The sequence below is a fragment of the Mycteria americana genome, chromosome 6 (genome assembly GCF_035582795.1).
Source record: "Mycteria americana isolate JAX WOST 10 ecotype Jacksonville Zoo and Gardens chromosome 6, USCA_MyAme_1.0, whole genome shotgun sequence".
Lineage (NCBI taxonomy): Eukaryota > Metazoa > Chordata > Aves > Ciconiiformes > Ciconiidae > Mycteria > Mycteria americana.
In genome coordinates, this window is record NC_134370.1 from 21,772,539 (window position 1) to 21,790,129 (window position 17,591).

The following is a 17,591-nucleotide window of genomic DNA, read 5'->3' on the forward strand; positions in this document are numbered from 1 at the left end:
CTTCCCCTTTAGAGAAAAAAATTCATGATTGAAAGCAGCTTCAGTGGCAAGAAACACACCTTCATTACCGATACAGCAAAGACATGTAAATATCTACTGGACCTCTGCTCTGCCCAGCACAAATTCAATGCACAGATGAATTCTAGGCAACTACGGCAAACTTCATCAGGTGAGGTATAAATGCACTTTCATTGTTCAGGCCATAGGACAAGGTTAGGTTTTAGAAAAGGTGCATTCAGTAAAGCTGAGAATCAGAACCTGCCACATCAGTTTCACTGTGCTTCAGTTTCTTATTTGCATAGCAAAAAATAGTCTCCTACTTCACTGGAAGTTAGAGGTGTGCAAGTCTAATTTAGTGTGTGCATGGGAGTGGGTGTGTGCAGGGGGTGGAGAGGGGTTCTCTGGTGATAATAACTATATAGCTAAACTCAGATTTGAAAAAAAGCATGATTACACTTCCCTTCAGGAAACCTGCTGAGAATTCTGAAGAAACATATTAGACTTACCCCAAATGTGACCTAATAAATGTTCCACACAAAGAATAACTATAGTAGTGCCCAGATATGCTGGAGCTGAATTTAGTTAACTGGTTATCTCTGCATACGACAGGGGTTCAACCCTATGGTTCAGTCCCAGGACAAAACCACCAAACCAAAAGCACATCTGTTAACACCCACTCAACTATGTAGCTGCTAGCTGCTCTTATCATAGGTTTTGCCATGTCTGTAGAAGATATGACTATTACTTCCTTAAACTTCAGATTTTCCTTAGTTTCTAAGACAAAGTTCTGCTCAGCCCATGGCAGTTACATAGCACTTCTCACCCACAGTTCTCAGCATGCTCTGTAAAGATGGGTGAGGATCATTATGGGGAAACTGAGGCACATAAGAAATAACAGACTAAGCTGACAACTGTCATCACTCTTGACTTCAATGGAGCAACATGGATTTCCACTAGCTGAGGACTTGTCCTTTGCCTTGAACAGAATCATCATAATTTACAACTACTGAATATTTGACCCAGCGAGCCTTAGCAGGAGAACCAAGTGTCATGCCTTATCTGCTGGGATACTCCTTCCTCTAATAAAACTGTAAAAGTGTTGGCAATTAAATTATATCATGGGATATAAGAGGATGATTGAGATATTGCTTCTTTCCCACTAAAATTATTTCATGAAAAGTGAAATTCCACCTGCACAAATTTGTTACCATGGAAAAAGGCACTAGGATGACATTTAGGTTCGAGGCACCTTTTGTTGCTTGGGCTCCTGTAGCTTCAAACATAACTTAGTGGGACTGTGATTTGCAGCATAAAAATGAGTCCTAATAGTGACTCTTAAAGTTTCCTGTATCACATTTGCTTGTGGTAATATTTCTTAATAAAAATTACTACATTCCACATATAAGAGAACAAAAAGATTGAGAGCTAGGAAAATTATAACCCAGGTCCTGATTACAAGCACCTCAAATCACAGAAACCAGCCAGACTTACACGAGCTGTGTGACTGCAGTTTGTGAGGTTCAGTGTGTGCTTACTGTCCCAGAAAAAAAGGCTTTGTGAAGGCAATGATAGTCAGTAGTTAAAAATGCTGCCTTTGCCACCACAGTGAGCCTGTAAGAGATTGTAAAGCTCTTTCTGCATGGGGGAAATTCTTCCTTCTGCTGCACTGTTCAGGTGTATAACTCACCATCTCTTCAAAACTTGCTAGCAACCCTCTGCTTTGAAATCACCATGGCAACTCTCAGACTGCGCTAATACTGTGGACAGTTAAGCCTTCTGATGCCTTAACAAATGCCCCTGATCAAAGTCACTGAGGAAAGAGGGAGCGTAGGTTTAATGCTGCAGAGTAGTGTTCTAGAAAGTTGCATTCAGGCTAATATTTATTAGGAAAACAGACGGGAGGTCAGCTGTCATGTACAAGCAGAATTAAAGCCCATATTTGTGCTAGCCTGTACCAAGCAGGGTTCTTTTGTTTCACTTTCTGACATGTCTCCAATTGCCTGCTGTCCCTCTCTCCTTCAAATCCCCTCTCCAGCCCGCTAGTTGAGAACATAAATAAATTAACAATGCCTCTTCCAGCACTATCTTGTTTCAGGGAAATAAAATCTTTTGAGAGGATAGATTTGCATATAGCAGAGCCCAGACGTCATGAAGCAAGTAGTAGTTTTCATACAGAGGTGGAAAATTGGATAGCAAGCATTGCCACCAAGGTGATCCCCTACTGAACTTGTGCAAATCACTCAGAGCAAACAGCCAGCTCCTTGGCCCCCCTCTGAACTTAAGAGAGCATGTGTTAGTAGAGCTCCTGTCTTCTCAGCTATATCTATATTGGAGTGGTGGGCCTGTGAAGGATGGGAAACTACCAACCTGGCTGTTTCAGTCTCTGACAGACAGATATTTCTCATACATCAAACATTTACAAAATATACTTTACGGCAATATTCAGGTTTAAATTACACAGGGTTGTACATTTTATCTGTCTTTGTGGAAAGTGAATTTGCAGTATAATTCATAGAAATGAAATCTAAATATGGCGTATACTTTCTATGAAATAAATGGATTGGAAACCCTTTCCACTCACCCCAAGACCTAGATATCCTCAAGGATACCAAAACAAATATATCTGTGATGTCAATCTTTTTTGCTGGAATGTTCAAAAGGTTAGACAGAAAGCAGCTTTGAACTTAAAAGATAGGATAATATCAGTGGATTTATCTTTCCTTCCTACTCCCCTCTCCCTTCTTACTCAGAGGAAAGTAAATTTATGGAAATAGACAAATCAAATTCTACGTACGCAGCTCAGCGTGAACACCTTGCCCTGATTCAGAGACTGTCTCGTTCAGAGAATGTGCTCTATGGAGCAAATCTGGAAAACCTTTCTGCTGGGATGATGAGCAAATCTTGTGATAACCTCAGCGTGGAAACCAACAACAGGACTAGAGACAAAAGCAATCTTGGCAGGTAGGTTTGCTTTTTCCTCTAAACGTGTGTAAGAATACTCAGTCATAGACTGTACCATTGCAAACCACTAAAAAAAAGACTTCTTTTTTGGCAGCCTTTATCGTGGTCACACCAAAAGGCCCTGTCAGGCCTGGGGCTCCATGGTGCCAGCAGTAATGCAAACACAGGCAGGAAGCTAACAGTCTAACAGATAAGAACTTGAAAAAGAGTGACATTTAAATTTGTACCAGACTCAGGAATGAACCACTTATTGGGTTATGGAGAAGGATAAAAATAAGGGAGCATAAAAGTAAAATCTTTAATGTCTGTGTACCTTCTCTGGAAATGGCAGTATGTGAACTGAATGCACAGTGGAAGCTGGTTTTGAGCAGGTCTTACCTAATTGATGCTCTATGTCTAAACGTGCAAATCATAGAGAACAGTGTAAGAACTTCTCCCTTTTCAGTTGCATTGGTACATTCACCAGTGTAGGTGGTAACTATAGCTGCACACAGTCTCAAGGCCTTTGATGAATTCTAGTGCCTTTTAGAATACTGAGTTAGAATAGAGCCAAGAACAACATGAACTACCAGGAGGAAAACTTTCAGACGTGGTTTTGTCTAAATGGACAGCAGGGCTAAATGAATCATGCCGAGGCTATGCTGTGTTTTCCTGATGCCTGCACTCAGCTCAGACAAAAACACAGGGGGAAATCAGTTGTGATGTGAGTGGTCTAATGGCAGCTGTTATTTGGAAGCAAATGCTGGCAAGGATGAACTACCTCTCCCCTACAATGAAATGTGGCTCAGAATACTCGTTGAAAGGCTATAAACATGTGCATTCCCAACGTGGCTCTGACAGACTAATGACAATGAAGAGTGCTAAATACCATTGCTGATTTGTTATTGTAATGCAGTCTTAATTTCCTGCCGTGCAGATCCACATCAGGGCTGTCCCAGTCAGAAATGCACATCAATTTGAATGGAAAGCAAAGGAGTTATGACTACCTCTCTATCCACTCAACTCAGAACACAATCAGTGGTGAGTATAATAATCACAAAGAGAGACAGTATTTATGTCTCCCTTCCATATTTATTGTTTCAATAGCAGGAGACCAAAATATATTCTACTCACAGATTAAAGAATATCCTTTTGCACTTCTAGTCCTGGAAATTAACCCAGAGTTTAGCAAGACAAGCTGTTTTCTTCCCTTTCACTCCTGCTTTCCATCAGGATCAGTAGTAAGGGGCTTCATGATAAAAAAATTCTGTCAATGGTGCCTAATGCTCTTCAGAGACGTAGTTCAGTACACCCAGGACTCTCGCATGGGGCAGTATCCCTATGCTCAGAGGTCATCATTTGGTTTGCAATTGAGATCTACAACTCAATAAATAATGCATGAGACAACATAGGCTCCAGGTCCTTCCTCTGTTCTTGTATTTGCATGACACTAACTAGAATAGAAGAACTGGACACCTAATTTTCTAACAGAAGCCATATTGCATGCACACAGTGAGCTGATCTATGGAATACGAAGCTATGATTATTTGATTAGGCCATTTTAAGATTAGAACTGTACTTTAAACACACTGTGGCAATTGCACAATGTTAAGTAGTGTCAACACCACAAAAGTCACCATTACAATCAGTGCTGATTGGATTGCACCTACAGAGCCAAAAGGGCCCACACAGCCAAAGGCTAGAGTTTCCAAAGGAACCCATAGGAGATTTTGTCTCCAAATCACCCTCATGTTCAATAGGCACTACATGCCTGACTCTTTAGATATCCTAATCTTAATAAAAACATTGCAGATCAATGTGTATTCTCCCAGAAACGAACATTATAGGAAGAGCTTGCACAGCTACTGAACATATACTTCTATACAGAATGCAAATTTCCAAACACTTGTTTTAGCTTCCTTCCTGCATTATATTGATTCAGAAGTAATGGTAATGTTGAAAACAAGGACAAAATACATTTTTAATTTTTGAAGCCCCAGTTTTGCATACTATATGAATCTACTGTCTCCCTGCATTAGTCTGCATTTATTCTGTTTTGTTTCTGCAGCACCTGGATCACCAGCCATCCAAAAGGAAGTTTTGCTAAGTGGTCTAGAAAGGGAAATCATTTGTGTCAGCCTAAAACGTGACCCTAAGAATGGATTTGGTAAGTAAGGAACATGAATGTTATGTTTGTTACTGGGACTGTCAGATCCTGGTGCTAATACTGATACTTGCCGACTCAAGCTGAGCAAGATTGTAACCTTCTTCACCTCATTTATTCTTCTTATAGAATAAGACTACCAATCTTTGTGAAGGACTTAGAATTTCCGAGACTGAAAAGGACTAAGCGCATAAATCAAGACCACAGTTTTTTCAGAGGATTAACTAAGGCCACAGATGTCAAGGGGACCAAGTGCTAAGAGTAGAATGAAAGGAACAAGGGTCTAGTTTTGTATCTGAAATACATGCGCAGAGATTTTATTTATCTTAGACCTTACACAGGGGGAGACGATGTTCTGCAAACCTTTCAGGTATTGCCTGTGGGGGTGCAAATGTGTACACAAATTTAACATGAATGTTTCCTGACGTTTGGATTCTTATTTGGATAACATTTTTGTTATATAATACACTATGACACTGTTATCTTGTTCTTGTGGATGAGTTCAGAGGACCATCAGGTTTCACAGCTGACCATGAATACAATTAAAAATCAAATTTCTAAATCATGCAGGTCTGTGTGGAATATCCTGATCCCAAACCCAAGTATTCTACCAGTGAGATGAATATATTCTGCAACAGGCAGAATATTCTGAGCTGGGATAGTGAAACTGAACTACTTGACAATAGATTTAATTTTCTTAGATCTCTTACATATTCAGTAGGAGTTTACATGGCCCACCTCAGGGGCCCTATACTAAATGATGTGGAACAATGTTCAAATTTATCTAATGAGCTTTTAAACCGTTTTCCTCCTGCAGGTGTTAAATACTAAGGTGCACATAGTTATGACTCTTGTAAGAAAGTAGTTGGAATCTTTAAAAGTCCCAAGCCAAGAAGGTATTCTTATTGAGAAATTATATTTAAATAGCCACCAAAGTCAACTTTAATTATAATGTAAGTTTAAAGCTCTCCCAAATCAAGACCTTGATACCACGTAAACCACAGCTTCCCATTCTCCATACCATGTATAAACTTTACGCCATTGGAGTAAGAGCCTTTTGTGCTCCTAAGCTTCATCTTTTCTAATACTGCCAGTGTCTCTGCATTCTCATGCTATCTCATTTTTGCAGGTTTTGTAATTATTGGAGGAGAAAATGTAGGAAAATTAGACCTCGGTATCTTTATCGCTTCAATTATCCCTGGGGGACCTGCAGACAGAGCTGGAAATATCAAACCAGGTCATTGTCCTTAGTTTTTAATTAGAATTAAAATACTTTCATGGTTTAAAGTTAGCTACTCTGGATTTATTTCCTTATTTAGATGTGCTTTGTCTTGTTTTTATCCTTTTTTTTTTTAAGGAGGAAGACTCATCTCTGTGAATAATATTAGTCTCGAGGGCGTTTCATTTAATACTGCAGTTAAAATCATACAGAATTCTCCAGATGAAGTGGAGCTCATCATCTCTCAACCCAAAGGTATAAAGGCAAATGCCTTTTCTGGCTACAGAATGCTAATAGTTAACTCAGGACACTGGTATTTATTAGGCACTGAGATGTAGTAGTACTTCCTCGCTACTCAGTGCCAGATACTCAGCGCCAGGGGAAGTTTAGATTGGATATTAGGAAATTTTACTTCACTGAAAGGATTATCAAGCATTGGAACAGGCTGCCCAGGAAAGTGGTTGAGTTGCCATCCCTGGAGGTATTTAAAAGACATTTGGATGAGGTGCTTAGGGACATGGTGTAGTGGTGGTCTTGGCAGTGTTAGGTTTACAGTTGGACTCGATGATCTTAAAGGTCTTTTCCAACCTATATGATTCTGTGATATAATAACCATAGGCTAGCAGTGAAAATAGGTAACTTCTAGTAGGTATCATGTGATCTCTGTTCTACAGTTGGTGTAAAAAAATCTATTATGGGCTGCACTGATGAATACCAACGGAATTTTGGCATTTCTTTCTCCGATAGAATCATAGTCCTCTGCAGTGATGAATCAAATACATTTCTCCACACTTATAATAGCAGTGCTCCATTTTACAATGACTGACTCATTTTAGAGATCTGATTTCACAACCAGTTGATGTAGGAAGTTACTTTGTCCTCCTGTGCTGAGGTATAATAGTATTCGCCTTCAAGTTTACTTACTGTTTGCATTCAGCAAGGTTTATTTTGGTATGGCTTTACAGACACGTATGAAGAAGGATTAAACGAAGAAAAGAATCTATCAAGAGGAAACAGCACTAGTGGATCTGAGATGTCTTGTGTAGACAGTGGGAGAAAAAAGATTCAGGATTGTCATACAGCTGTCCCCAAAGAACAGGACATAAATTTAGATGAACTTGAGAAGGCTCTTTCCTGGAGTTTAGCACCAAAATTGGGCCCTAGGATTCCAGTTCCTTCAGCTGATAGCCTGGATGTGGAGGTAACTGAGATTTTGATGCTATTCAGTAACATTACACCCAGCATGTGTCTTAACAACATGCCAGCTATACTAAGAACAGAAAGTAACCGAGAAATTAAAAAAATGAGGAAAGCAGAAAGAAAACCTTGGAAGATGTTGCTTGTAAATGACATTGGGAAATGTCAAAATTATAGACATGTCTAGAATATGTGAAAAAATGGGGAAACCATTCCACAAAATGTTATTAAAAATTCTTCTCCCTTTTCCAGTGGAGGTACAAAATTTTGATTATTTTCTTGCAATCTCTTAAGTTTTCAACCAGGCACAGAATGGCAACATTTTGTGTCTTATTTCCTACTATTACACAGCCTCCCTATCTATACTCAGCTTATGCACATTTAGACAGATTATATTTTGAGTAACATTAGTGTAAGCTTGAAATAATGTCAGGGATATAAATGGTACCACTCCAGGCTTATAGTGACAGCAGGATCAAACTCTTTATAACTTCTGGAAACTCTCTCTTCTTTTTTTTCTTCCCTTTCCCCCCTTTTTTATTGATATGCTGTAGTCTCATTAATGTTTGTATTTTTGAGACAGGAAGCTGATTCTTTGCACTTACCATCTCCATCTGAAACCAACTCAAAGGAAATCTATACTGTGGAGCTTGTTAAAGAAGATGGGACTTTTGGAATCAGTGTGACTGCAAGTGTTACTGTTATTCTTTCAGTGTGTCTGTCAAACTGTTACATGACTAAGAAACACATAGGGAAGTGTATTTACCTGGAACAAAGATAGAAAATAGGCTGATAACAAAAACTGTTAGCATGGCACATTTCAGACCTAAGTGTCTAGTTGATTGACAGAGAAAGCATAAAGTACTGGCTCTGCTCATTCCCCAGTTCTTGCCCGCAGAATCCGTGAAAGTGTGCCAGCATAAAGCCTGTGGCAGTATAAGCCCTTTTCATCCTTACTCAAGTTGAGAACAAGACCTGCCACTGAAAGTGGCGTTTGGTCAGGGAGGGATATAGCCAGAGCCTCTAGAAAATGCAGCAATGCAAAGAATTCCCCAAGTCATGACTGGTTTTGCTGCTCCCCTGGAGCTCCTGGAACTCAAAGGCTGAGTCTGTACAAGCAGGTTAGGCAGGACCATGGCATGAGCTCGAGCAGGGGCCCACAGGCACTGCTTAATTGTCGACAGCCCCAACATGGCTTTGGCCTGTGCCTCAACAAGCAGTATAACAGAAGCTGTTCCATGCTCAGGCACTGAAAGTTTAGCTGTATGGACTCAAGATAAGCCATGCTTCTTACTGTGAAGGCCAGAGAAAGGGGCCTAGCCAATTTTATTTCCTAATATAAGGAAATACAGTTCTCCATATATTTAGAGGACCAGAGAAGGCAGCAGTGAAAACTATCTGCCACATTTGAATAATAATTCTTTGCCCTGGCTGTCAAAGTTGAATTTAGCCCTCCAGGCTGAGATGTCTTCACAGTCCTTGCTGAAATGGAGTGGGAAGCAACAGCCATTTAATTGCCTGCAGAAGAAATTGAGGGCTGCTTTTTCATCTGAATTTAGCCAGGGGATGTAGATGGACAGAACATGATTCTTAGGTTAATCTGGGATTCCTCTGAGCTGTAGGCTCTCAAGTGGCTGCACAAATTCAGGTCCATGCTTTACATATTGTCTGAAAGGTTAATGATTGCTGAATGGATATTGCATAGTTTGGAAGCTGGCCTAGAGACTGACTGAAAGATGCAACCCCATCTTTATATTAGCATAGGGAAAAATTTATCAACATTTAGTAAATAGTTTTATATAGCCACGTAGCATTGCATTTTCCTGAGAAAATAAAACAAGATTACTGCCTAGGGAAGTATATTACAACTAGATGGGACTTTGGAGTAATATCCTCTTTCCTTTTTTTCCTATTTAAAAAAAAAAAAAAGTAATTCCATTCCTGAAGCATTTGCTTTGCAATGCATGTGTAAGTTGCTTTGATTTTTATCACAGGAAGAACATGTGAAGACTCCACGCTAATCTATGGGCATCTGTTTTGCAGGGTGGAATTAACACTAGTGTGCGTCACGGTGGGATATACGTGAAGTCAATTATTCCCAGGGGACCAGCAGATAAGGATGGGCAAATAAAGATAGGTAACATGTCTGGCAATAAAACTCCGGGCTGCAGAACTCAATGTTAGTGTGGAATGCTTGCCACAGGGACAATGAAACACATTTGGGATTGGAGGTCATACAACTGTGAAATGTAATATGCAGTCCATCATTCCTCAGCCTGTCCCTGTACTACATGTAGGTATCCCACTGACAAACCAGGAGCCTCATACCAACTTTGTGCAGTTACTCTCTGTAGCTGCACATCAGGCTAGTGACTCCGACGTCTACTTTCAGTGTTGCTGTGATAACCAGACAGTATCACTGCATTTACTTACAGAATACACTGGTATCTTTTAAGTGCTAGTTATAGAATGCGGTACAACAAGCACTATTGCTTTCATACAAAGTAACATAATTTGACACATGTAAGCATGAAGATCTATTGCAACGTGGGTAGCCTCAAGGTTTATACCCATTGAACTTGAACATCAAAGCAACTTGACCCTTTTTTGTTTGTTTGCTTGTTTTCTTTTGCCTCAGGTGATCGTCTGCTGGAAGTAGATGGCATCAGCCTCTGTGGCATCACCCACAAGCAGGCTGTGGAACACCTTAAGAAATCTGGCCAGGTTTGTACAACAGCAGAGCTCAATAAGATACTCAGTAGAATAAACTGCACTTAGTATGAAGCACAGTAGCAAAGCTGGGCCAAAAGAAACTTCCCCCCCACCTCATCCAACCCCATTCTCCTAAAAAGAAAAGTAAAAAGACTTAGGGCTCACTGTATACTGTGTAACTGGAACCTGTTCATCATTGTTTTAGATTGCCAAGCTGGTTCTAGAAAGGGGAAACTACCTATTGGCAGAGCCATGCCTGACTGCTAATGAGAGAAAGGAGGACCAATGTGCAGTTGTTTCTGTGGCAACATCCTTCACAGATGGTACCAAGGACTACTGCTTTTTGACAGATGGTGAGTGATAAAAAAGGAACTCAGGGTGACTTCTTACAATGTGCAAGAAAGGAATGAATGAAAATAATTCTATGAACTTTCTGTGGGTTGGGAGGAAAACTGCATACTGAATAAAAATATAACGTGCAATATTAATGGCATTATCAAAAATCAATTCTGAATAAAATATTTCTGATGTACTTAGCGTTACAGTTGCTAGATATAGCTGAATTTATCCTAGGCATAAATACTGTGTCTCTCAGCCTTCATGCGAAGGGGCTGGCAGGGGATGTCCCTGCCTGTTCTCTACAGCAGTCTCAGGCGGAAAGCAGCTGTGTTGACGTTGCCAGTCTGTTACCCAAGGAGAGCACCTCCAGCACAACTGCTGACGCTGCGTCAGTCACGAAGCTAGGGTGAACTGCTGCCCCAGGGCCAGGACTGGAGACTGCCATAACTTCATTTCTTAAAAGCAGAAGATTGAGAGATGACTTTCACTGAATTTAGCCAATAAATAAATGCTGTATCTTGTACTGTAAGGCTTTCTCAAACACTAAATCTGAACCATCCTTTCCCATGGGGCAGTTACTCCTCCACATTGTTCCTAGCAGAATGGGGTTCAGCTGCAAGTATGGTATTTGGGAAAGGGCTGGTCTCTTGTTCTTGTCTGGAAAGAGCAGTAGCTCTGACTCTAGCTTATGCTGGTTAGTGCAGGACCCAAACTAACATCAGGCAGCCACAGAATAGCAAGATCTACCCAACACTTACAGAAGAAGTGTCAGAAAAGGATAGCATTTGAACCTTTTTATGTTGGTACAAAAGGATTCTTCTTTTATGGGCTTATACCAGATGGCATGAAGTCTGTGAACACACAGTGGAATAGAATCCAGTTCTCCCCATTCAGCCTGTGCAATTTCAAGGGCTCACATAACTTAAAGGAACACCAAACCCTTCTTTTGCCATTAAGTATCCGTAGATCTACCTGTGCAACACACAGGGAAAAGGTCTGCTGGGGGTATAATTTACATCAGCTCCTTAGAGGGTACATATGCCACAGCTCCCACTCTTTTTCCAATCCCTCCTTTGAACAGATAATACATTTGAAGTCAAATTGACAAAGAATTCTGGAGGCCTCGGCTTTAGTGTTCTGCAGATGGAAGGAGATACTTGTGAACATCTTGGAGGAGCTATTGTCAGGATCAAAAGACTGTTTCCAGGGCAGCCAGCTGAAGAGAATGGCAAAATTGAAGTCGGAGACGTCATTTTAGCTGTGAATGGGAAACCTATTCAAGGACTCTTATATCAGGTACCAGGCAGTGCTATCACTGGGCCTCCTGATGGGTAACACATTAATAAAGACAATGGGATGAAATGGCATTTAAACTTAATTATCACCAGAGGGGGTTAGAATTTGCATATAATGAATCTGATTTCTGTGTAGGATTCTTCTCTAGAATTCTTACGGAGAATTTCCTTCCTAACAGAATTCTTACAGAGAATTTCTTTGCTATTTAATTTATAACTTTCTACTACTGATGCACAAAGTCTATTGTTAGATGCACACCAGTTGTTAATTAGTTGGAATCTTTGTTGCTGTTATGCATAATTGGAACATATTTTCCCTGTGGTCATTTGTGCTTTGTAATGTCATGCTAAATACCATGCCCCAGATTCAAATCTCTACCAGGTGAGGTAAATCCAGTGTAACTTTTTTACCTGGAATGAGAAATTCTATACTCACATGAAGAAATTAAATGGTAAAAAAGGACTACATGTGGATTTATTTTTTTCATTGTAATCTTTTCACCTTATGAAAATCCCTGAGTTTTGTATATGAATATGCATTGAATAGATAAGATTGGTAACAAACAGAAATAATTAAATCATGCAATTTTCCCCACTGACAGGTCATTAGTGTCATTAAATAGCTAGGGCAAAAGACAAGGTGCTGTAAGTCCTAGATACTGGGGGGGGTGTGGGGGTGTGTGTGCTGTACTTGTACTTAATTTGTTTTTTTTCTGACCTGAAGTCTGTCCTTTTCCAGTACTGTCTTGCTCTCTGATGTACAGCCTTTTTACTCGGTTTGTGCAGAGGGGGACACAGGGTATTTTGGCCTACAGCATTTACTTCCCCCCCCCCCCCCCCCCCCCGATTAAGTATTTCAACTCCCACTATAGCTGAAAGCTGCATGCCACTGAATAGATGTTATGTCAAGGAGGGGATTTGAGAAAGTCTACCTTTGGTTACATCAATATGGCAGTCTGTGGAGCTATGCTGATATAATTGACTGAAGATATGTCCCTGCCACATGCAGTTTGAATGCATTTGTCTGAAAATCCTGTTTTCTTCAAGAAAAGAAAAAGAATTAATTTAAATCTCTGTGTCTGTTGGTGGAACAAGAGTTTGTAAAGAGAACTGACTTTAGATACACATTCACATAAAAACTATGGTCCACTTATACAACAATCATACAGTAATGAATTTTGGCTCCCAGACACTGCTGAGAGGCACAAATACTAGGAATTTGGCATTCACAATAAAAATTGTCTCCATCCCAGTTGGTAAAATGACATGTACTATAGACTGTGTTCCATAAGAAATCTAATATTCCTTCTTCCTGCTTAGGATGTCCTGCACTTGCTGCGAGGATCTCCTCCAGAAGTCACACTACTACTCTGCAGACCACCAAAAGGTGTTCTTCCAGAAATAGAGCAGAGTGCCCTGGTAAGGCAAAGCTTCTGTCAGTAAACTTGCTTCTATAAACCTGGAAAAACACTACTACGTTTTCTATCCAGTCTTGACCAAGGCAACTTTCCCTTTTCTCCAAGGCCCTCTATTCCATTTCTTTCCCTTCCTGGCTTCAACTCAACCTCTAGAGTTCAACTGATTCTTCCTTAGCCACCAAAATAATAGAAATCTGACAGATGTGAAACATGTTTATCCCAGTCCAACAACTTCTGAATTGCAGTACTGTCATTGTGAAATGGCACTTACCAAAGCAGATCTAGTGATGCTTCTAAAAATGCTCTACTAGATCCTCAGCCAGAAACTGCAGATATTCTCAACTGCAGCTATTATAACTCGTGGGCTTGAGGTAGCTATATTACTCCCAAAAGTGAGAGGAAAATAAAGAACTTTTCCTATCCAGGCTACCTCTTAATAAACTTAAATGAACGAAATAACGGTTTCAACTGGATATTCAGCTTCTTATTGATAGTTAGCAGAATCTGCAGGGTGAAAAAAAAAAAAAAAAGAAAAAATGGAACGGTAGAGACTGCAGAGACTAAAACAGTGCCATTAGGTGTGCTAGCATTATTACTCCTGCTTCTTGAACACAACTCATGGACACATACACAAGTACTCTTATAATGAACATGCATTTGCATTACTCTTGCTCCCTGCAGAATGGCCCACTCATGGTTCCTGTCCCAGCAGGATTTATAAGTGCTGTCCATACACAAACAGGACTGACTGTCGGGACCATCTCCAGATAAGACTGGCTCCTGTTGCTCTCCTGCAATGTGCCCTTGGCTGATTTCTATGGTTAGTTGCACAGGAGTCCAATCTGAAAGCCACTTCTACACAATGAAGAGAATGTAGACACAAAATTGAGGCATGATATGGAAAGAAATAAAAAGGGGCCACTTCTAGCAAAGAATTCATTGGGAAAAGTGAACTTGTGTAGTAGTTCCCTGGCTGGAACTCCTGAAGAATGTGGAAGATGAGCATAAAGTCAAAACAGTTATTTAGTGACAGAGTACCTCCCTGGATTTTTTCCCTCCCTTCCAGCTACCATTTGATATTTTCACTTTCAGATGCTTAGTGATATTGCCTCTTCAAATTATTTTGTTCTTAAAGGAAATAAGATGGGAGATAAAAAAGGAGTTACACTAACCTTTCTGTTACTTTGATAGACTCCAGCACCATCTCCAATTAAGGAGTTTGTAGCAGAAATGCCAGGCAGCACAGAGGTAGGAAATAGTATGGATCAATCTACCAGCGATGGAGGTAGCACCTCTCCAGATCTCGAAGACTGCCTGGATTCTCCAGTGGCAGCAGATTTCAGTGAGCCTCCTGAAGAGGACAGCTCAACTTATGAAGAGCAGGAAGCTGAGTTTCAAGAGAAGCCCATACAGAAACTTATGACTCCCAGGGAAAGTTTCTGTAAGCACCTTTGGAAGTTTCACCAACAAGCTGCCAGTTCTGAAGTCTTCCACTCCCTAGAGGAAGAAGTGAAGCAGAACTGCTACTCACCATGTGAATTTGGATGGGCCAAAAGGTAAGGAATACTGAAATCTGCTCTGCAGCCTTTCCTTTGACTCTTAGAATTTTGAAAGTGAATTGCTTAGGTTTAAGTACAGGGCTATCTGCTTCTAATCACTGCTGATTACTGAAGATTTTGTTTTACCATCTTATTCTGAGTATCCTAATCTGCTGTCTATATTTACTCTCATCTTATTAGAATTTTGCGTAAGTCTGCATTGCAAGACAGTTGTATAAGTGCTGCTCTACTGTTGTCATTTGTACTGTTCAGCTGAAGCTGGCTGCAGTTTGAAATCAGTGGAAAGACTCTTGTTGACTTAAATAGGAATCGAAGACTTTCTTATTTATTATATAATCTTTTAATTTCAGTTTTCTCAGAGTTGACTTAAATAGGCACCAAAAACTTCTTTCTTATTGTATGATCTTTTAATTTCAAATTTTTTCAGAGAAAATAAAAAAACCTCAGAAGACAAAGTGTGATCAAGGAGCACAAAAAAAAAAAAAAAAGGTTATTTTCCGCTCTTCAGAAGCCAATAGAAGCCCTGAGCCAGAGGAGTTATACAATAAAATACAGTGCAAACGGACTCAGCCTCCTTTCACAGTCTTTTGGATATACCAGACACTGGCACACAGAAGACGATCCAGTCCATTTTAATCATCTTTCCCAGTGCAAAAGAATATAAATTATCAGAACAGAAAGGATTGGTGGAAAGACAAGTTAAAGGTCTTCTAAAGATCTTTAACTTACACCTTTACTAATTTTATTTAGAAACTAATTTCTATTTTTCCACACAGTCACTTGAAATCCTTTTGTTCCTCCTGACATTCATCAAGCACAGAACCAGACAGAGATTCCAGCCTCTGGGGATTCACAGCACTAGCTGACTGCAAGTCAAGTGGGACCATAATGGCAATTCATACTTTTAGCTCCTCTGTCTTGAAAGGAGAAGCTTCACTCACATTCATGAGTGAAGCTCCTGCTTACATATATGCTTCTCTACTCCTGAGAATAAAACCAGCAGAAATATGTCTGTAGCAAACATATTTGCCAAGAGATACAGTTTCAACAAAACTAAGTTTCTTGTGGGAAAATATAAATTCCAAGAAAAGTTTTGGATTCTTCCCAAGAAGGAAGTTCTGAAATAAATGTTTTTGTTTGGTACATCCTTAGTATCATTTAGTTTCCGCTTTTGCATTTTCAAAAGGCAGCCAGAGCAGTTTAAGACAGCATGCATTTTAAACAATATTTTAAATGTAACCTCAGTTTAAATGATACTTCCAGCTACAAACGTATAAAAAACTCCAGAAGGACATAGTCATTAATGAAGGAATTCCTTTTGATTAATGAAGAAATTTCTTTTCTTCATATTGCTCAAAACTTTTCATGCAACTGTAGAACTCTTCTGATATGAATTTTAAAAGTTCCCTGCTCAGGGTTTCACGTGGAAAATCCCTTTCACTCTTTTTCTCATTGCCACCAGTAAGAATATTTGAAAAAGCTTCTTTGAAAAACCTTAACCCATAGTTTTTCCCTGTGAAGTCCAGGTATAGGGGTGACAAGACTCCAAAAGAAAGTCGAGCATGTCAGTGGAGCTCGTGTATGGGCCTGCAGGACCAAGACTCACATTATTTCACACAGTGATGTAGAGATGGGCTAGAAGCTGTGCTATGATTAAGCCACTGCTGGCTCATTGCCTTGAGCTTGTGTAGCTCTGCCAAACACCTTTCATACCTTTTGAAGGTCAGTCAGCACTCCACTAGCACGTGACAGCTTCTACGACACCCACATTGACCAACATCCATTGAACTTACTCTCTTCTTTCCTGTCTCCAAAAGAAAGGAGCAGACTGCATTTGCTCTTATCCTTAAACATTTCTTTTAATTAACCCAGTCTTCTTCCACAGCATTGTAAGTATCTGTTGTCCAGCTATTAAAGCACAAACTGTCAGCTTCATTCTCAGCTTTGCTGTGCTACTGGAGATGGCCAACTTCTCATTTCCTCCCTGTGCAGATATAAGCTAACAGACTAGATTGCTTCCCTCACTGAGGGCCTACAGCATGAGCCTATAAGTTTTTCTTATTTTCATCAGTGTTTCAAAAATACCATCGAAGGCTACTAGCCATATCCAGCCAAAATGCCTTGCTACTTTGCTTTATGTTTTCCTTCTGATTGTAGACAACTTTTGAAACAAGAGCTTAACACTGGGGATCTTCTATGATTTCATACAAGACACACAATTTGTATTCCTTTTAGTTGTATATGTTTGCTTGGGAGATGGCAGACACAGTTCAGTTCTATCAGAGAGCAAAAGGTCCTAGGCAACTTATATATGAAATGACATGGCACCTTTGCTACGTGAAGTATTAATAAAAGCTATGTCATTTTAAGTGTTTTTAAGATGAGTGAGGTTTAGCAATATTTCAATAAAGATTGATATGAAGAAAACACACACTTTTAAAAAAAATGTGTTTCAAGCATTTCTATTAGCTTTAATGGTAAATTTAATGGGAGACAACGCTATAGTAGTCCATTAGAGTTCATTAATTACATCAGCCAAAACAATATTAAACACAACACATATGATTACAAGTCTGGGCTTGAACAATAGAAGTGCTGAATACTGTGTCTCCAGTATAGTGAAATAAAATCAATAATAATTTTAATTCACATAATTGAACAAATCCATTGATTTCCATAGGACAACTCTTATGCTTCAAGGCAAGCATAAGAATAAAAGCACGCTTACAAAGAGAAGTCAGGACTTGT

The 17,591-nt window shown here is 39.7% G+C and overlaps 1 protein-coding gene across 1 annotated transcript in view; it reads left to right on the forward strand.

The window, feature by feature from the left end:
- The window catches only part of FRMPD2 (FERM and PDZ domain containing 2), a 60,346-nt gene that overhangs the window by 40,845 nt on the left and 1,910 nt on the right, over positions 1–17,591 (forward strand). Inside the window, exons 16-29 of the mRNA XM_075506594.1 lie at positions 13–169; positions 2,751–2,961; positions 3,878–3,981; positions 5,009–5,107; positions 6,234–6,341; positions 6,462–6,578; positions 7,289–7,524; positions 8,104–8,208; positions 9,564–9,657; positions 10,159–10,244; positions 10,438–10,585; positions 11,653–11,867; positions 13,187–13,285; positions 14,476–14,840. Coding sequence (XP_075362709.1) covers positions 13–169; positions 2,751–2,961; positions 3,878–3,981; positions 5,009–5,107; positions 6,234–6,341; positions 6,462–6,578; positions 7,289–7,524; positions 8,104–8,208; positions 9,564–9,657; positions 10,159–10,244; positions 10,438–10,585; positions 11,653–11,867; positions 13,187–13,285; positions 14,476–14,840 — 2,144 coding nt within the window. The remainder of the gene's footprint in view (positions 1–12; positions 170–2,750; positions 2,962–3,877; positions 3,982–5,008; positions 5,108–6,233; positions 6,342–6,461; positions 6,579–7,288; positions 7,525–8,103; positions 8,209–9,563; positions 9,658–10,158; positions 10,245–10,437; positions 10,586–11,652; positions 11,868–13,186; positions 13,286–14,475; positions 14,841–17,591) is intronic.